Below are 16,772 nucleotides of genomic sequence, written 5' to 3'. Positions count from 1 at the left end.
GCCTGCTGCCTCCTCTCCCTGTCCCCCATCCTCCAACGAGTCTCTGTGTGAAGTCCAGGAGGAAAAACCACCGCAAAAAAGGCCCCTGTATGTTATATGCTTGTGCCCTGGACACGCAGACTTCCCGTGGCTCAGAAACACCAATGATGTATGCAAGACCGATGCCAAGTGGGTATTACTGTACACAGGCACAGTGGTCACTGCTCAGGAGGTCTTCAAAAACAGTCCACACTCTTTCATTTCTGGATGGAAGCCGGGAGGAGGGATAGATGTTTATTCAGCTCGGAGGCAGGGGTATACACTGCATGACCTCTGGCACTTGGGCGTCCATATTGTTGGCGGTGTGCGTAGTCAACAAGAGTGTGACCACACAAACACCTGGACACACAGATGTGAACACACAGCGGACCAGGACGCACAACTCACCCCAAACAGAGACAGGAACGTTACCCCGAACCACAGCCTCTGGATGAGGAGGGGGGCCTGGGCCTTCAGCTCCTTACTCTCTTCTTTGATCCCCAGGGGTCACTGTCCCTGGGCTCAAGCTCCCCGGGCCAGCTTCCGTCTCAGTGAAGGGGATGGGGCTGTGGGGCTAGCTCGCACAGCCTCAGGGACAGGGGCGCGCCGGAGCCCAGTGCAGGGCGCAGGCGACGCTGCAGCGCGGGCCCGGCGGCGGCGGCGGCGGCCGCGGCCCCTTTAAACGCCCCCACCCCCTCCCGCCCGCGCTCCCGGCTTCCTTTCTCCGGGAGGCGCGGCCGGCAGGGCCCGGCGGTGGGGCGGGTGTGCAGGCTGCCCCTCCCCCGGTGGGCCGGGCCTGCGCCGCTTCCTGCAGGAGCGGCCGAGAGCCGCGCAGGGGGCGGAGAGAGCGAGCGGCGAGCGGCGGCGGGGCGGCGCGGGGCGGCGCGGGGCGGAGGGCGCCCGAGGGCGAGCGGGCGGGCGGGCACGGCGGGTTCCGGGCCAGCCCCGGGGGCGGACGGTTGGCCGGGCGCGCGGAGCCTAGCCGGGGCCTTGCCGGAGCCGGGCCGGGCAGCAGGGGCCGCCGCCGCCCGGGCCCGCCGCCCGCGCCCCCCACGCTGGCCCAGAGGGCTGCGGCCGCGTCGCCGCTGAGGATGTCCCGGAAGGGGCCGCGAGCGGAGGTGTGTGCGGACTGCAGCGCCCCGGGTAAGCGGGGCCGGGCCGGGGGCGGGACCGCGCACCGAGGCGCCGCCGGGCGGGCGCCGGGGCCTGGCGGGAGCGCCGTGCGGGGCCGGAGGGCGGGGCGGGGCTGGGGGCTGCGGCCTCCGGCCTCGGCCCCCGCCCCGGCCGCTGCCGAGCCTCGTCCTTGGCGGGAGGGCCGTCCTGGGGGCCCCAGTTTCCTCGTGTCCGTGGACAAGCGAGAAAGGACATTCCCGGCGCCGCCTCCCACCCCTCAGTCAGAGGGAGGCGGGCAGCTGGCTGCACCCCCCGCTTCCATCTCATATCCAAACGGAAGCGCCAGCCTGGGGTGGCAGGAGGGCTGTGGCGAGGCCGGTCGGGGTTTAGGAGGTGGGGGCGAGTGAGGTTTTGTGTCATCTCAGTGCCACCCCCGCGTCTTGCACCTGCTGCTCGCATGGTCTGCACGCCCGCTGGGGTGGCGGAGGGCAAGGGGCAGAGAGCTGGGCAGATGGGCTAGGGGGGGTCTGGATACTGTTTCCTCTGGAGCATTTGACGGGGTGGCTACTCCTAGGACTCCTTGCCCCTGGCTCCCAAGGCTGGGGCCCTTTGCAGGGCCTGGTGTTCAGGGCCACTTGAGCCTGGGCATCTTCCCCTGAGGCGTCCCCAGGCCTGATGACTGGAAACGAGATTCAGCTTCCCCTGTGCTCCAGTAAGGCCTGCTTGGAAGGTGGGCTTGGCATTGCCCCAACCTGAGCACAGACCCCTTGCCATCTCCTAGGCCAGTCTGGTCAGAAATGGGTGGGGAGCAGTGCCAAGGGGTGCCTAGATTCCTGAGATTCACCTGGCTTCCTGGCCTGCCTTCTGGCTGTAGTCGCCGTGGTTTTTCTCTTATTCCCAGCAGAGTCAGGTCCAGGTGAAACCCCTTGACCTGCTGAGGGAGTGAGAAGCAGTGACCTGGAGAGGATGCTTCCTTCTGATGTGGGAGGACGCTGCCGGTGATGGGGCTCAGCATCTGGCCCGGGGAAGGAAGCCCTGGCCCTTGACCGGCCTCTCTTTTTATAAAAGGAGCTATCTTGCTGGGAGACCGGGTGGACTCAGGGAGGGGGGACTATGGGCGCAATTAAGCATGAGTGTGGGGTGTTGTTTTGTGTGCCCATAACTTCCAGCCACCCTTTGGAGAGGTCCAGGACCCCCAACAGGTTGAGAGCAACAGACGCTCTGGTGGTTCTGATGTCTCCAAGCTAGAGTGTTTGGGAACTGTGGGTGCCTGGCAGAGGCATGGTAGTCTGGGTAGTCATGACCCTGAGGCCTCCTCTCAGGGCATGTTAGGGTCCAGAGTGCCCCCAAGAAGCTATGGGGGAGGAGGTGGGTCATCCGACCTTACCCCTGATGAGTTAGAAACTACTATCTCCTTCCCCCAAATGCAGGCAGGTCTGGGGATGGAAGGGCTAAGAGGAGAACTTGTTTTCTCAGTGCCTGTCCCAGGCCGCCCTTTTGCATCTCTGCTGGACACACGTCACAGTGGGGGTGGGAAGGGCAAGTAAGAGTGGGAGGGGGTGCTTAGTAGATATCTTATCAGGGGAGCCTGGATTTTGGTGTTGCCTTTGTTTCCAGCTTACTCTGACTCATGGCAAGACTTTTCCCCCTCAGGGTCTCAGGTTCCTCAACTCTGAGGTAAAGAAGTTGGAATAGAAATGGTTTTTAAGATCTATCCAGAAGTTCCTGCGATGGCTCAGTGGTTAACAGATCCGACTAGGAACCACAAGGTTGCGGGTTCAATCCCTGCCCTCGCCAAGTGGGTTAAGGATCCAGCCGCTCAGATCTGGTGTTGCTATGGCTCTGGCGTAGGCTGGTGGCTACAGTTCCGATTAGACCCCTAGCCTTGGAACCTCCATATGCTGTGGGTGAGGCCCTAGAAAAAGACCAAAAAAAAAAAAAACTATCCTATCTCCAAAGTCTGTGGTCCTGATTCTGGACCTGGGGGACACAGGCAGCATTATCAAGGCAGTTGTCCTTTCTCCATTGCTTTTGACCATTTGGCTGAAGTCTCTAGATGCTCAGCGGGCATAGGGAGGAGTGGTATGTATCTGGTGTGTTGGGGTGCCCAACCCAGCTCGTACCCCAAGTCCTCATCCCACAGAGACCTTTTGTGCTCCTGGTACTACCTTTTCCCCTGATCCATAATACAGGTCAGGAAGAGGCAGGTGGTATGGTGGGCAGGGTGCCATCAAAGTCTTGTTCATCACCCAACCCCTGCACCTAGCATGCTGTCTGGTAGGCATTCCCTAAGGGTCTGGATGCTTCTCAGGACCTCAGCTGACTTTTTAGGGGCACCTGCACCCTATGATGCATGGGGTGGCATTCTCAGTCTGGGACCTGTAGCAGCTTAGGTAAGAGGCTTGAGGGAAACCAACAGTCTGGAGCCCAGGCCCAGAGCCACCTCCTTGGAATATGCTTCCTACCCAAAGTCATAAGCTTCTCACTGTAATAGGAGCCCTGCAATCTGCCCTAGGAGTGGGGTTGTGGCCCTTTTGTGGTTGGTTAATTTGCAGGGTCATGGAGCTGAAAAGTAAGGTGCAGCCTGACCCCAAAGGGCTCTGTCCTTTCTCTCCTCCCAGGCCTGGACACACAGGGAACAGCTGTGAGGCAGCTGGGCATGGCATGGCTGGTCTGGCAGCTGGTGCCACCTCGTCAGGCACCATCTGTGTCCCTTCCTACCTTGGGAATCCAGGAGAGGGACAGGGGTCAGGGAACCCTGGAGAATGTGTGTTCTCCCTTCCTGCCCCTCCCCTCCCCCTGCCACACAGTCCTGGCTCAGCTCTCAAGGGCCTGCTCCTCGTGTCTGCCATGGGCCTCCATCCAGGCTTCCCACTTTGGTAGCCTCAGGCACAGGCTGTGAAGACCCCAAGATACCCACCCTACAAGCAGCTTGAGTGAGCAAGGCTGGTCACTAGCTAGAAGCATTTGGGAACCAGCAGGCTCATTTCTCTCTTCATGATATAGATGGTGGGTGGGCTGACAGGTGGGCTTTCTTCTTTGATTGAAGTATTACTGAAGTACATCAAAGTGCCTGTCTCTTGCTGTTTAGCCTGATGAGTTTTTACCTGTGGATATACCTGTGTAACCACGACTCTGATTGAGAGAGTTTCCATCACTTTACAGTTTATTGTGTTTTCTCCCAGTCAGCGCCCTCCAAAGGCAACCACCATTCTGACCTTTATCCCAATGGATTACTCTTGCCTGTTTTCAAGATGGCAGGTGTCTCCCTCTTCTCTGGTGAGGATCTGGTCCCTAGATCAGGAGAGGCTGGCTGCTGGCCCTAGAGCCGCTAAAGACTTTGGGTGGGGACGTGACTTCACCTTAGCAGAGGCCTCCATGGGTTTGGCGCTGGTTAACATGATCCCAGGATGCCTCCTGCCACGTGCCCACACATACCAGACTCCCACCCTGAGGCAGAAGCCCAGGGGGAAGGTTGGCAGGACACTGAGGAGGTGACCAGCTCCCCTAACCCTTAACATCCCCTGCTCCTCCTGCCCCGAGTTTGGGGCAAGAGTCCCTTAACCTTAAACCACAATCGCCATTTGACTTTCAGAAACCCTTCATAGCCCTTCGGCTTAGAAACTGGCCTAGGTGGGGCTTTGGGCTCCGGCCTGGGTAGGCCCAGGCCCCTCGGGCACAGGGAGTAGGTAGGGAGTTAGGGTGGGATTCCCATCTGTGTCATCCAGAACTGAGCTGGCATCCGTGTGCCCCAGACCGGGTGAGTGTCCCCTGCCCATCCGTCCTATTTCAGGTCTCGGTGGAAGACAGGACCTCTCCCCCAGGCTGGGAGAGTGCCAAGCAGAGCCTTAGACCACTCTCCCCAGATCCTGGTTTCTGGGTCACTGTCACATTCAGGGACTTACCTTGTCTGGTCTGGCCCCGGATATCTGGCCAGCCTTTCCGGGCCTAGCCTCTCCGAGCAGGCCATAGGTCTGGGATGGAGGCCTTAGGGCGGCCCATTTATGATCCTGGCCTGGGCGGCTCCCTACTGACAGGAAACCCCACCATTTCAACAAGAGGAATTCAGGCTGCGTCATTTCCAGCTTCCTGCCTGGGCCGCTGCCACCGGAGATGGCTGGCAGGCAGACCCCGGCCCAGTGGTGTTTGGGAGTGGGGGAAGGAGCTTTCCATGCCTGGGGGTGCCTCCCAGTTTGGGTAAAGCCAACACTAAAGTTTGCTCTAGGGCGCCCCCTCTTGGCAGAGATGATGGGACCCTTCCCCTGGGGCCCCTAGAATCAGCCCCTGAGGAAGGTGTTTGGGGTCACCTCCTACATTGCTCTGCCCTGTTTTGGAGGGTTCCCCACAGAAGCCCAGACCCAAGAGCTGAGCCCCTCTTTCACTTCCTGTTTCCATTCCATGGAGGGGACACTCGCCATGGCAGTGTCCTGACTCAGTTTCCTCACAGTTCTTTGGGGAGCTTTCATGTAAATCCTTTTGGAAGGGGACTGAGCATTGCCTTCTGGTTGGAGAGGCTCTCGTTACCCCAAGCCTATGCCCTCCCCTGGGGGGCCCCTCTGGACAACATGAGCAGTAGGGGCAAGGCTCAGAGCCAGCTCCCCCCACCCCCACCCCCAGGACAGGGCTCCCTGAGCTGGGCGGGGGCCTGGGCAGAGCAGTGTCCTGGGAGAGAGGCTCCCTGCCCCCACTCCAGCGCGCACAATGGCTGCTTTCTCCCCCGTGACCTTTCCGCAGCCTGAGCTGCATGTAGCTGTCTCCTCCCCTCTCCCAAGGGGCCCTGGATGGGTGGCATCTCCCTTACCCTTGAGAAGCAGCTCAGGAGCTCCCACCCCACTGTGGTCCCCCTTCTCCCCAGGGGGTGGAGAGTGGCTCCCGGGGCCCTCGACCCCTTGGGGCTGCCCCCCTTCGGGGCTGCAACGGCAACTGGTGTGGATGTGGCAGGGTCTCCAGCCTCTAAATGCCTGGACAATCCCGCTCAGTAGCTGTATGACCTCGAATAAGCACCCCAACCTCTCTGGGACAGTTTCCTCACTGGTAAAGCAGGGGTAGCATTTCCCACCTTGCCTGACAGTTGTCACAGGCACCATAGTTAGGGCACCCAGCTTGTACACACTGGGTGCTCCTTTGCTGTCTCCGTCCCCCTTAAGAGGGGCTCCAGCTCACCCCATCAGTGGTAGTGGCAGGAGGCTGGGTTGTGAAAAGGCCTCTTGCCTGCCAGGATGAGGGCAGAGGTAGGAGCCCCAGGAGGGGTGTGATGGGTCAGGCAGGTGGGCCAGTGCTTCCAAAAGAGGCCCGGGTGCAGGAGAGATGTGGCACTGCCGGGGGCAGTGTGGCATGTAGCATGGGGGACGCAACCCCAGGGAATGCCTGGCTCCCTGGGGAAGGGCTGTGGGACTGGTAGCAGTGGCTGCAGGACAGGAAGCTGTGCCCACTGAATAGGCCCTGGGGACCACACTTCCCCAGAGGGGCAGAGACGGATAGGAAAGGGCTTGGCTCTATCAGTGGCGCTGGCTGCCAGCCCCTGGGGAGTCCCTCCCACCGCCCGAGCTCAGCTTCCTCATCAAGGCCCCGGCCACCAGGGCCTTAGGGGACTGAGTGAGCGAATATGCACCAAGCCCTAAGCGGAGCACGGACCCACCGCAGGCATGCAGGCGGGCTCAGCAGCGTCTGGCTGTGGCTGACCCTCGCCCCCGCCCCGCAGACCCTGGCTGGGCCTCCATCAGCAGGGGTGTGCTGGTGTGTGACGAGTGCTGCAGCGTGCACCGGAGCCTGGGACGCCACATCTCCATCGTCAAGCACCTTCGCCACAGCGCCTGGCCCCCCACACTGCTGCAGGTACGGCTGCGCTGGGCGGTTCGTCCTTCCCCGCAGAGTGTGCTGAGCATGGGCACATCTCCCCCGCACCCACATCCACGACTGTCGGGATGCTGCAGCTTCCAGGGGGCAGCACCTACCTGGGGCAGAGCCTAACTCTGACCCTTCCCCCCTGTGCGCGCGGCCCTCACCCAGAGAGGCGGCTTCCAGGGCGGAGTCACACCCACCTGGGCTGTCATCCCAGCTCTGCCACCTACTAGCTTGACCATGCGGTGTTGCACCTAACCTCTCAGCCTTGGTGCTCACCGGAGCTTCTCAGCAGGACCCACATCCTTGGGTGACAGTGCAGGGGTGCCAGGCACACAGTAGGCCCATTGGTACCGTGTACAGCCCAGTGCTCAGCATCCCCCAGCACGCAGTGGGCATTCTCACTTGGCACCTCTTCCCCACAGATGGTGCACACACTCGCCAGCAACGGAGCCAACTCCATCTGGGAGCACTCCCTGCTGGACCCCGCGCAGGTGCAGAGCGGCCGGCGCAAAGCCAACCCCCAAGACAAAGTCCAGTGAGTCGGGGTTGAGGGGTGGTGGCTGGGCTGCGCGGCTGGGGACGTAGGCCCAGGAGGTGGCCGGGTGATTGGCCTCTCCCGCTCTTCTCCCCATTTCCTCCTGTGCCCTCCACGCAGCCCCATCAAGTCAGAGTTCATCAGGGCCAAGTACCAGATGCTGGCTTTCGTCCACAAGCTGCCCTGCAGGGATGACGACGGAGTTACCGCCAAAGACCTCAGCAAGGTTCGTGGGGCCCCACGGTGGAGGGCTGGGCCTCTCCTCTTCTCCTCCGCACAATGGCATCGCCCCTGGGCCCAGGGCCCACCAGGCAGCCTTGTCAGGCAAGAGCAGAGGGCCCAGTGGAGGGACGAGATGGCGTGGTCACACCGCCTGTGATCAAGACCGATCCCCCAGCTCCCAGGAGGACATACAAAACTAAAATCCTCCGGCTGCCACCCAAAAGCCGGGAAGCTCTGGGCAGTTTCTGAGCCTCTCGGAGCCTCAGTTTCCGCATCTGTAAAATGGGAAATAAAGAGCCACATATACCTCATAGATAATGTCTGTTCTAACAGCACACTCCTCGTGGTGGGTGGTGGCTGGCTGCAGCCAGAAGTAACTGACGTGAGCTGCTAGTGGGAAGCCCTCTGGCCTCCCTGGCAGCCTAACTTCAGCCGGGCCCCTGGGAGCTGGTGGTGGGGGCTGGAGAGAGGCGGCACCCCATGCACACGCGTTTGTTGCACACTCTGCTCCCCGCAGCAACTGCACTCAAGCGTTCGGACAGGCAACCTGGAGACGTGTCTGCGCCTGCTGTCCCTGGGTGCCCAGGCCAACTTCTTCCACCCAGAGAAGGGCACCACACCTCTGCACGTGGCTGCCAAGGCGGGGCAGACGCTGCAGGCCGAGCTTCTTGTAGTGTACGGTGCGGACCCTGGCTCCCCCGACGTCAACGGCCGCACACCCATTGACTATGCCAGGTGAGGGTCAGCCTAAGGTGAGGCCTGGGTGGGTGTGGGGGGTGGGCTGCGGCTACAGGGCTGAGCCGTGTCCCCTCCCCACAGGCAGGCGGGGCACCATGAGCTGGCAGAAAGGCTAGTCGAGTGCCAGTATGAGCTCACTGACCGGTTGGCCTTCTATCTCTGTGGACGAAAGCCGGGTGAGCAGAGTGTGGGGAGGGGCTGGCTGGGGCAGGCAGGTGGGACCCAGACACACCCCAGCAGCAGGTGCCATGGTGACAAAGCCGGCTGGGGAACAGTGTTGCTAGGCAACTGGCTCCTGTGAAATTGCTGCAGGCTCTGGGCTGCAGCACATTGGGGTAGGGAGTGGGGGTGGGCATAGCTTTCTAGGGCTCTTGGGGGTGGCTTGCCCTCCTTCCTTTCCCCTGACACTTCTGGGTGCCAAGCCCTGCTCAGGGCAGGGAGGTGGGCTCCCAGCTGCTAAGGCCACCGAGCACCAGTGACTTGGCATTTTTATTTTTGTTCAGATCACAAGAATGGGCATTACATCATCCCCCAGATGGCTGACAGGTGAGTGCCCACCTGATGCCCCTTCCCATAGGCTGCTGGGGGCCATGAACGGGCCTGGCCCCCAGAGCTCCCACCCCTAACTCTCCGGGCTTTAGGGGCCTGGGACCCCTACTCCCACCCCCCTTCAGGGGCTGGAGGCCCAAGCATATCACAGTCCGATCCTCATTTCCTAATGCTGGGCCCCAGTGCGGGGAAGAAATGTCGACTCAGCACACGGCCAGCACATTCTCACCTCCATGGCTGTCGAGCACAGACGTCTGAGTATCAGGAAACAACCCCCTGGGAGCAGTGGATCCCTGGGTTCTGTTTCCAGTAGCACTGACCCCGCTGTCAAATCTTTTGCTAAACCCTTGCTCTTCGGTGAAAAGATGGTGGGACTCAGGAGTTTGACTGACTTTGGGATTCTGGCCCGGCCTCTGTGGTGTGCTCGGCGACTGAGCAGGGGCTAGGGGCTGAGCATGGCTGCAGTGGTGGTGTTTCGGCCTCATATCTGAGAGGCCCTGGGGAACCCAGGCTGTGGGGGATGCTCACCCAGCTCACAAGATGGGCGCTCGCGCCACCTGCTGGCTGCCTGTGATGGTCAGGCTGTGCCCGCCGGCCTGGATCTGAAGTCTTTGACCTCCCTCTCGCTCTAGTTTCCCCAGTCACCTCTCTTCCATTTCCCCATCCTTTGTCTTTGACCCTGGCTCTGCCTTCCTAAGGCTCCAGGGCACGTGCTCCATCTCTCCCTACGAGGGCACTCTGTTGCCCTGTCTCCAGAGGCCAGTGTGAGCAGATGGGGATGGTCAGGCCTGGGAACCTCAGATCCCTGAACCCCCAGATCTTCTCTATTCTCAGACCTTAAGGCTCCCCCTGCTCTGGCCCGATTCTGCCTGGTGTGTATGCGTGTGTGTGTGCATTGTAAACACATACGGGCATGTTCTCAATGAAATGTTAACTGAGCACCTTTCTAGTGCCAGGTGTTCTTGGCACTGAACACAGAGGCAACTCGGGCGTGTTCCTGCCCTCAGGGAGGTCACAGTCAGAGGGGGAGGCTCCCTGGTCGTTGGGAGCGCAGTCAGGCGGAAGCGCAGCAAGAGGGGCAGAGGCACAGCCGTCGGAAGTGCCGTGCCAGGAACTGCAGGCAAGCCGTGTGGCTGGAGCACGTACAAGGCAGGGGATCCCAGGAACAAGACTAGAAAAGAGACAGGGCAAGTGAGTGGCTACTCCTGAGCCCCAACAAGACCTGTGACCATTCTGAGAGCAGAGAGGTTCCAACATGGATGTGTGGAGTCAGCTCTGCCACTTAATTAATGGCTGAGTGGCTTCAGGCAGGCTTCTTAACCTCTCTGAGCCTTAGTAACCTCTCCCGGAAATAGGGTAACTGTACCTGTCTCTGGGCTGTGCAGAGGATTGAATAAGTTTAGTGTACGTAAAGCACTTAGAGTATTTTCAGTGAGCTTTTGGGGTTCCCGCTGTGGCACAGTGGTTAAGGATCTGGTGTTGCCACAGCTCTGGCACAGGTCACAGCTGGGGAACTTCCACAGGTCAAGGGCATGGCCAAAAAAGCAAACAAAACCCACCCTGGCTTCTGGGTGTAAAAAGGAGTACGGGGGCAAGACTGGGAGCAGGGAGATGGATGCAGAAATGTTGCAAAAGCACAGGCAGGAGGGTGAGATGACAGAACCTGGGGAGAGCTTGGCTAGGGCTCAAGGGTGAAAGAGGTAGCAGGTGGCTCCCAAGAGCTGACGCTGGTGCGGGGTGAGTCAGTCACCGAGAGGAGCCAGCCGGCTGAGGAGCGGTTTGGGGGACAAGTTCAGTTTTGCACACCCTGGGTCTGGTGTGTGCACGGAGATGGGCCTGAGCTTGATATGGGAAGGCGTGTGCTGCTTACTCCTGGGTAATTGCTGCCTCTGTCCTGTTCTTCCTTGTGCTGCCTTCCTCTGGACTTAGATCTCGGCAAAAGTGCATGTCTCAGAGGTATATCGTGCCTGCACGGAGCAGGCTCTGGAGGTTGGGTGGGGCGGGGGCACTTGGTGTGCAGCATCTGGGCGTCATCTCCCCGGGTTCCCTGCATGTTTGGGAGGTCGCTGGCAGGGCCTGGCCACCTCTCATGTCTGGCCTCCCCCCTCCTCCCCAACCCCATCACCCCCCTTCACCCACAGCCTGGACCTGTCCGAGTTGGCCAAAGCTGCCAAGAAGAAGTTACAAGCGGTGAGTGCTCAGACAGGCCCCTGATGCCTGGAGCTGCTCCGCTTCTCTGCCCCCCTTCCTCTGACCTAGGGCCCTTTTCCAAGTCTTTGACCTGCCCCCCGTTCTAGTCTCCCCAGTTACCTCTCCTCCATCTCCCTACCCTTTGGCTTTGACCCTGGCTCTGCCCTCCTAAGGCTCCAGGGCACTTGCTCCAACTTTCCCTGCGAGGGCCCTAACCCTACGAGGGCACTCACCCATCTGGTCGGGTCTCCTCCGTCCCCTCCCACCTTGGAGCTTGGCAGACATACCCCACCCCAGTTTCCAGTTCTGAGACTGGAGGGAGGGCTGGGTGGCACGAAGGGACGCACAAGTCCTTTCCCACACCTTTGGAGATGTGCTGCGCTGGCCTGGTCAGCCCTGGGGGCCTGCTCAGCTGAGAAAGCCTGGGTCCCCCTTTCTGCCTCCAGCTCAGCAACCGGCTTTTTGAGGAACTTGCCATGGATGTGTATGACGAGGTGGATCGAAGAGAAAATGACGCTGGTGAGCGGGGGTGGGGGCGGGGCAGGGAAGCCTGCTAGGGAGGGGCTGGGACCTGGTGTGGCTTCTAGAGCTGGGCTCTGAAGAGGTGCCTGGGTTAGACTCCTGGGCAGGCCTGTACTAAGCCCCTGCCAGCCGTGAGGCCAGCCGGGCAGCAACGTGTGCTGAGCTGGAGGCGGCCAGGCTGCTCCTCTCCCAGCCCCCGGACTAGACCTCCTCTGCCCGCCTCCCACGCTGGCTCTGTCCCCAGTCGGGCTCCACCCCCTGCATCCCTCCTTCCTGGCCACAGCCAGATTCCAGCCCAAACACTGGGTCGCGGCCGGGCAGGAGGGAGTCGCCTTTTTCTGTTTTGTCAGTCCCCAGCCAGCCTTGCCCAGCCTTGCCCTGATCCAGCCTCACGGGCCTGCATTTGAAGGCCACCCCTGTCTTGAACAGCCAGCACTCGGGTGGGTGCAGGGAGGAGCTGGGGAGCCTGTGCTCTGGGCTTTCCTGCCCCCGCCCCGTGGGCCTGGCCACCGTGGATGACCTGCTCCTGCCCCTCCTCCAGTGTGGCTGGCGACCCAAAACCACAGCACCCTGGTGACGGAGCGCAGCGCTGTGCCCTTCCTGCCTGTTAACCCTGAGTACTCAGCCACACGGAATCAGGTGAGCAGGCTGGATGGTGGGAGGGGGGCCTGGGGCCATCTCCTCCCCTCCTGGGGTCACCAGCTCCCCCATTGGCGGCGGGCCCTGCCCTTCCTCGCAGGCTATTGTCTGGGCCTGGCCGGCTCTTCTCCATTCCTGGCCGAGGCCTCTCCCTGCCCCGCTGGCTCTGGGATATGGGAACAGGGAAGAGGCTGTTCTTTTCAGCACTTGGTGAGCAGCCCCCGGGGGTGTTCTGGCCTCTTCGGGAGAGCTCCCCGAGGCTCCCCCAAACTGTCATCCCCCACCCCCTGCCCTGGCCCCGTGCGATGGGCTGGGGTATTTTAGCTGTGGTTAAGTCAGCTATCAGGGGGCAGCCTCACTGCTTTGTCCCCGCCCCTGTGTGTCAGCCAGAAGGGCCCCCTCACACCCTTTTTGGGCCTGGCCCATTTTGCCTCCAGGGGCGACAGAAGTTGGCCCGCTTTAATGCCCGGGAGTTTGCCACCTTGATCATCGACATTCTCAGTGAGGCCAAGCGGAGACAGCAGGGCAAGAGCCTGAGCAGCCCCACAGGTGGGAAGGGCTCGGGTGGCGGGCACCGTCCCAGGATATTCTTTCACGGCTCCCTTCCGGGGGTGGCATGATAGACGGGCTGTGTGACTGAGCCCTGAGTGACAGGCCTGTGCCCTCAGACAACCTCGAGCTGTCTGCGCGGAGCCAGAGTGACCTGGATGACCAGCACGACTACGACAGCGTGGCCTCAGACGAGGACACAGACCAGGAGCCCCTGCGCAGCGCCGGTGCCACTCGGAACAACCGTGCGCGGGTCTGAGCGCTGCCCCTCGCTGCCCCTCCCCAGGCCTCTGTCAAGGCCCTGCCCTGTCCTCAGCCTGGGGCCCCAGGGACAAGGGGTGTCCTGGGAGGCCTTGCCTCCGTGGCCCCTGAGGGCTGAGCGGCTTATCTCCCTCTGCAGAGCATGGACTCCTCAGACCTGTCCGACGGGGCCGTGACGCTGCAGGAGTACCTGGAGCTGAAGAAGGCCCTGGCTACCTCCGAGGCAAAGGTGCAGCAGCTCATGAAGGTCAACAGCAGCTTGAGTGATGAGCTCCGGAGGCTGCAGAGGGAGGTGAGGGCTGCAGCCTGGAGGGGAGGGGGGCCTCCCAGGGCGGCCGGGGGGAGGGGGGTGCTGCCTGGACCCTCCACCGTTTCTGACACCACGCTGCTCTCTCAGATCCACAAGCTGCAGGCCGAGAACTTGCAGATCCGGCAGCCCCCGGGACCAGTGCCCACACCCCCACTCCCCAGCGAACGAGCAGAGCATGCGCCCATGGGGCCTGGCGGGAGCTCCCACCGCAGGGACCGCCAGGCCTTCTCCATGTATGAACCAGGCTCTGCCCTGAAGCCCTTTGGGGGCCCCCCGGGGGATGAGCTCACCACTCGGCTCCAGCCTTTTCACAGCACCGTGAGCAGCCCACAGGTCTTGGGTGGTGGGCAGGCAGGGTTGGGACCATCACAGGGCCCTCCATGACACCCACTTGCTACCCCCAGGAGCTGGAGGATGACGCCATCTATTCGGTGCATGTCCCTGCTGGCCTTTACCGGGTAAGCAGGGCCTGGGGAAGGTGGCTCGGTTCCCACAAACAGGTCTTGAGCCCCAGCAGGTGCCAGGCTCTGCACTGGATGCCGGGCACAGGGCTGACTAGACACACGTGGTCCCAGCCTCACTGCAGGGAAGGTGGGTGGTGGGAGGAGACTGACTCCAGCCCTACCTGGGTTTCAGATCCGGAAGGGGGTGTCGGCCTCAGCTGTGCCCTTCACTCCCTCCTCCCCACTGCTGTCATGCTCCCAGGAAGGAAGCCGCCACACGGTAACGCTCATCCCCAGGGCCCGAGGGCTGGGCTGGCTGAGAGGTGTGCTGGGGAGGCAACGGGCAGCCTGTGGGGACCTGCGAACATGCACCCCACCTGCCGCCCCTTCCCTGTCCCCTCCAGAGCAAGCTTTCTCGCCATGGCAGCGGCGCCGACAGTGACTATGAGAACACACAGAGTGGGGACCCGCTGCTGGGGTGAGGCACCCGGGGGCGGGGGTTGAGTGGCCCCCCGGTGTCTGCGAGGGCGAAGGCAAGCGACCTCACGGCCGGGCTGCCTGTCTCACCCCAGCCTGGAAGGGAAGAGGTTTCTAGAGCTGGGCAAGGAGGAGGACTTCCACCCCGAGCTGGAAAGCCTGGATGGAGACCTGGACCCTGGCCTTCCCAGCACAGAGGACGTCATCCTGAAGACGGAGCAGGTTACCAAGAACATTCAGGAGTTACTGCGGGCTGCCCAGGAATTCAAGCACGACAGGTACGGAGGTGGGCGGAGGCTCGTGCGGGCTTCTGGGGTGTTGCCGAGGGCCTGAGAGGGACCAGAGCTCCGCTCTCCCTGGACCCCTTCTCGAGAGCCCGCCTCCCTGATTTACCGTCTGCCCCCCACAGCTTTGTGCCCTGCTCAGAAAAGATCCATCTGGCTGTGACGGAGATGGCTTCTCTCTTCCCAAAGGTACAGGGGCCAGAGGGGAGCAGGACTGGGGGGCACCTCTGGGTGGGGCGGGGGTGGAGAAGCTGACTGCTACCTGGGTGGAGACGTGGCCACACTGCCAGTAGCGCTGGCTTGTGGGTGGGAGTCCGAGGCCTCGCTCCCTCTGCCCTCCCTCCAGAGGCCAGCCCTGGAGCCAGTGCGCAGCTCGCTGCGGCTGCTCAACGCCAGCGCCTACCGGCTGCAGAGCGAGTGCCGGAAGACTGTGCCCCCGGAGCCTGGCGCCCCTGTGGACTTCCAGCTGCTGACTCAGCAGGTGATCCAGTGCGCCTATGACATCGCCAAGGCTGCCAAGCAGCTGGTCACCATCACCACCCGAGAGAAGAAGCAGTGACCACTCTCCCTGCACCCTCACCCGCACCCCGGGACCTCACTGGCCATGGGAGCTGGGCCACTCCAGACACTAATCCCCACCCTAACAGAGCCGCTGGCACAAGTGCCCTTAGTGCTGCCACTCTCCCCTGGCAGCCAGGTGCCCTGGTGCCCATCCCCCTCGAGCCCCCAAGAATGGGGGGGTGAGGTGGCAGAAGCTTCTGTCCCCCACATTCCATGCACCTCTCCCTGTACATAGCATCCCCTCCCCTCTAGTGTGCAGGGGTCTACAAGGCGTCACTCCCAGCCCCTTGCCCCCTGGGGCACCCTCAGCAAAGGGTTGGGTGGGGACACTCCAAGTGGGGCGGTTCCCCTACATGCACCCCACCCCCATGAGCCAGTCCAGCCCTATTGGGGGCTGAGTGGGGGCATCCCCCTTGTACATAATACCTGTGGATGTCCCCATCCTGTAGCCACCAGCCCCCTGCTGCTCTCCTCTAATGCCAAACGGCCCCAGCCTAGGGCACAGGCCCCAAACCTGTGATCCCGGGGTCCCCAGCAGCAAAACACTGGAAAAATCTTTTTTTTTTTTTTCTTTCCTCTCTTCCACCCCTTAATTTTAACGTCGTGGTAACTGAGTGTCCCTGCGTGCCTGTGTGTGAGTGTGCGGGGCGGCAGTGCCGTTCCGGAGGCCTGGCTCGTCTGGAGTTGTGTGAGGGGTGAGGGGCCCAGAGCAGAAGGAAGGACCGGTGTTGGGGGTTGCCCCCCGCCCCCACCCTGGGGCCAGGGACTGCCGGGGTAACCAGCTGGGGTGTTGCCCTCTGCCTCTCCTCCTTGCTCCCCCACTCATACCCTTTCTCTATGAACTTAAAATGAAAACCACTTCTCTCCATCTCTCTTCCCCTCCCCTTGTGGAGGGGGAATGTGCTGGCTGGGGCAGAGAACTGAGCACCTGAGCCTGGGGCTGGCTCCCCGGGGTCCCCGACTCAGCTGAGAGCCCCCTCCCTGTAACCTCTGAGAGGCCAGCACCTGCAGTGTGTGGGTCCCTGCAGCCTGGGAAGGCTGAGAGGCAGATGGCAGTGCCCACCAGCTCCTCTCCCCATCCCACCTCTGTGCCAGGGGCCAGGCTCTACCTGTGTGGTGGTGGGTGGGCTGACTGTCAAGATGTGTGTCATGTACATTTGTATCAAAAATAAATAAGTGACCATGTGCTGTTTCTGATGCTTAGGGAATGGTGGGAGGGGAAGGGGAGGGGAGGGGGCAGACCTGAAATGGAGAAAGACCAACCTGGCAACAGTATGAAGCCACTGAAGACCAGCACTGCTCCAGGCCCTGCGCTTGAGAGGAGGGAAGCCCCAGAGTTTGCTGTCTCTTAGAGTCATCCTGGAAATAACAATGTTTCAGTAACTACCACCACCGACTCCCCGCCACCTGCTCACCCGTGGTGGTGGGAGGGGTTCTAGCAAGTGTCCAGGTCTGAGGCCAGGTTGGCAAGAGGAGGCAGGCCGGCAGGTGCCCACTTTGGTATCATAAAACCTCTA

At 61.7% G+C, this 16,772-nt stretch overlaps 1 protein-coding gene across 2 annotated transcripts; it reads left to right on the top strand.

Moving 5' to 3' along the window:
* The first annotated feature begins 858 nt into the window (after positions 1–858).
* GIT1 (GIT ArfGAP 1) lies at positions 859–16,440 on the top strand. 2 transcript variants are annotated; one of them, XM_021067516.2, is made up of 21 exons: positions 859–1,161; positions 6,833–6,966; positions 7,398–7,510; positions 7,631–7,736; positions 8,250–8,467; positions 8,552–8,646; positions 8,974–9,016; positions 10,949–10,975; positions 11,161–11,209; positions 11,656–11,728; positions 12,273–12,370; positions 12,808–12,919; positions 13,039–13,172; positions 13,320–13,472; positions 13,578–13,808; positions 13,895–13,948; positions 14,127–14,213; positions 14,338–14,411; positions 14,506–14,688; positions 14,820–14,883; positions 15,041–16,440. In XM_021067516.2, exons 1-21 carry the CDS (start codon positions 1,110–1,112, stop codon positions 15,251–15,253), a joined length of 2,313 nt encoding a protein of 770 aa, XP_020923175.1. In that variant the 5' UTR covers positions 859–1,109; the 3' UTR covers positions 15,254–16,440. The 2 variants fall into 2 exon arrangements, with proteins under 2 accessions (XP_020923175.1, XP_020923174.1); XM_021067515.2 differs by lacking the exon at positions 10,949–10,975.
* Positions 16,441–16,772: the final 332 nt, after the last annotated feature.

The sequence above is a fragment of the Sus scrofa genome, chromosome 12 (genome assembly GCF_054392235.1).
Source record: "Sus scrofa isolate SSC_HxYL_T2T_F1_AM1 chromosome 12, Sscrofa_HxYL_maternal_Yorkshire_Landrace_v2.0, whole genome shotgun sequence".
NCBI lineage: Eukaryota > Metazoa > Chordata > Mammalia > Artiodactyla > Suidae > Sus > Sus scrofa.
Note: the sequence above shows the minus strand (reverse complement) of the source record. Positions and strands in the feature narration are given on the sequence as shown.

Excerpts from the sequence above, each read along its gene's own strand:
- GIT1 (XM_021067516.2), top strand. The coding sequence starts at position 1,110 with ATGTCCCGGAAGGGGCCGCGAGCGGAGGTGTGTGCGGACTGCAGCGCC. Across the intron at positions 11,210-11,655 it reads CCAAGAAGAAGTTACAAGCG|CTCAGCAACCGGCTTTTTGA; the intron begins GTGAGTGCTCAG and ends TTCTGCCTCCAG. Across the intron at positions 14,412-14,505 it reads AGTGGGGACCCGCTGCTGGG|CCTGGAAGGGAAGAGGTTTC; the intron begins GTGAGGCACCCG and ends GTCTCACCCCAG.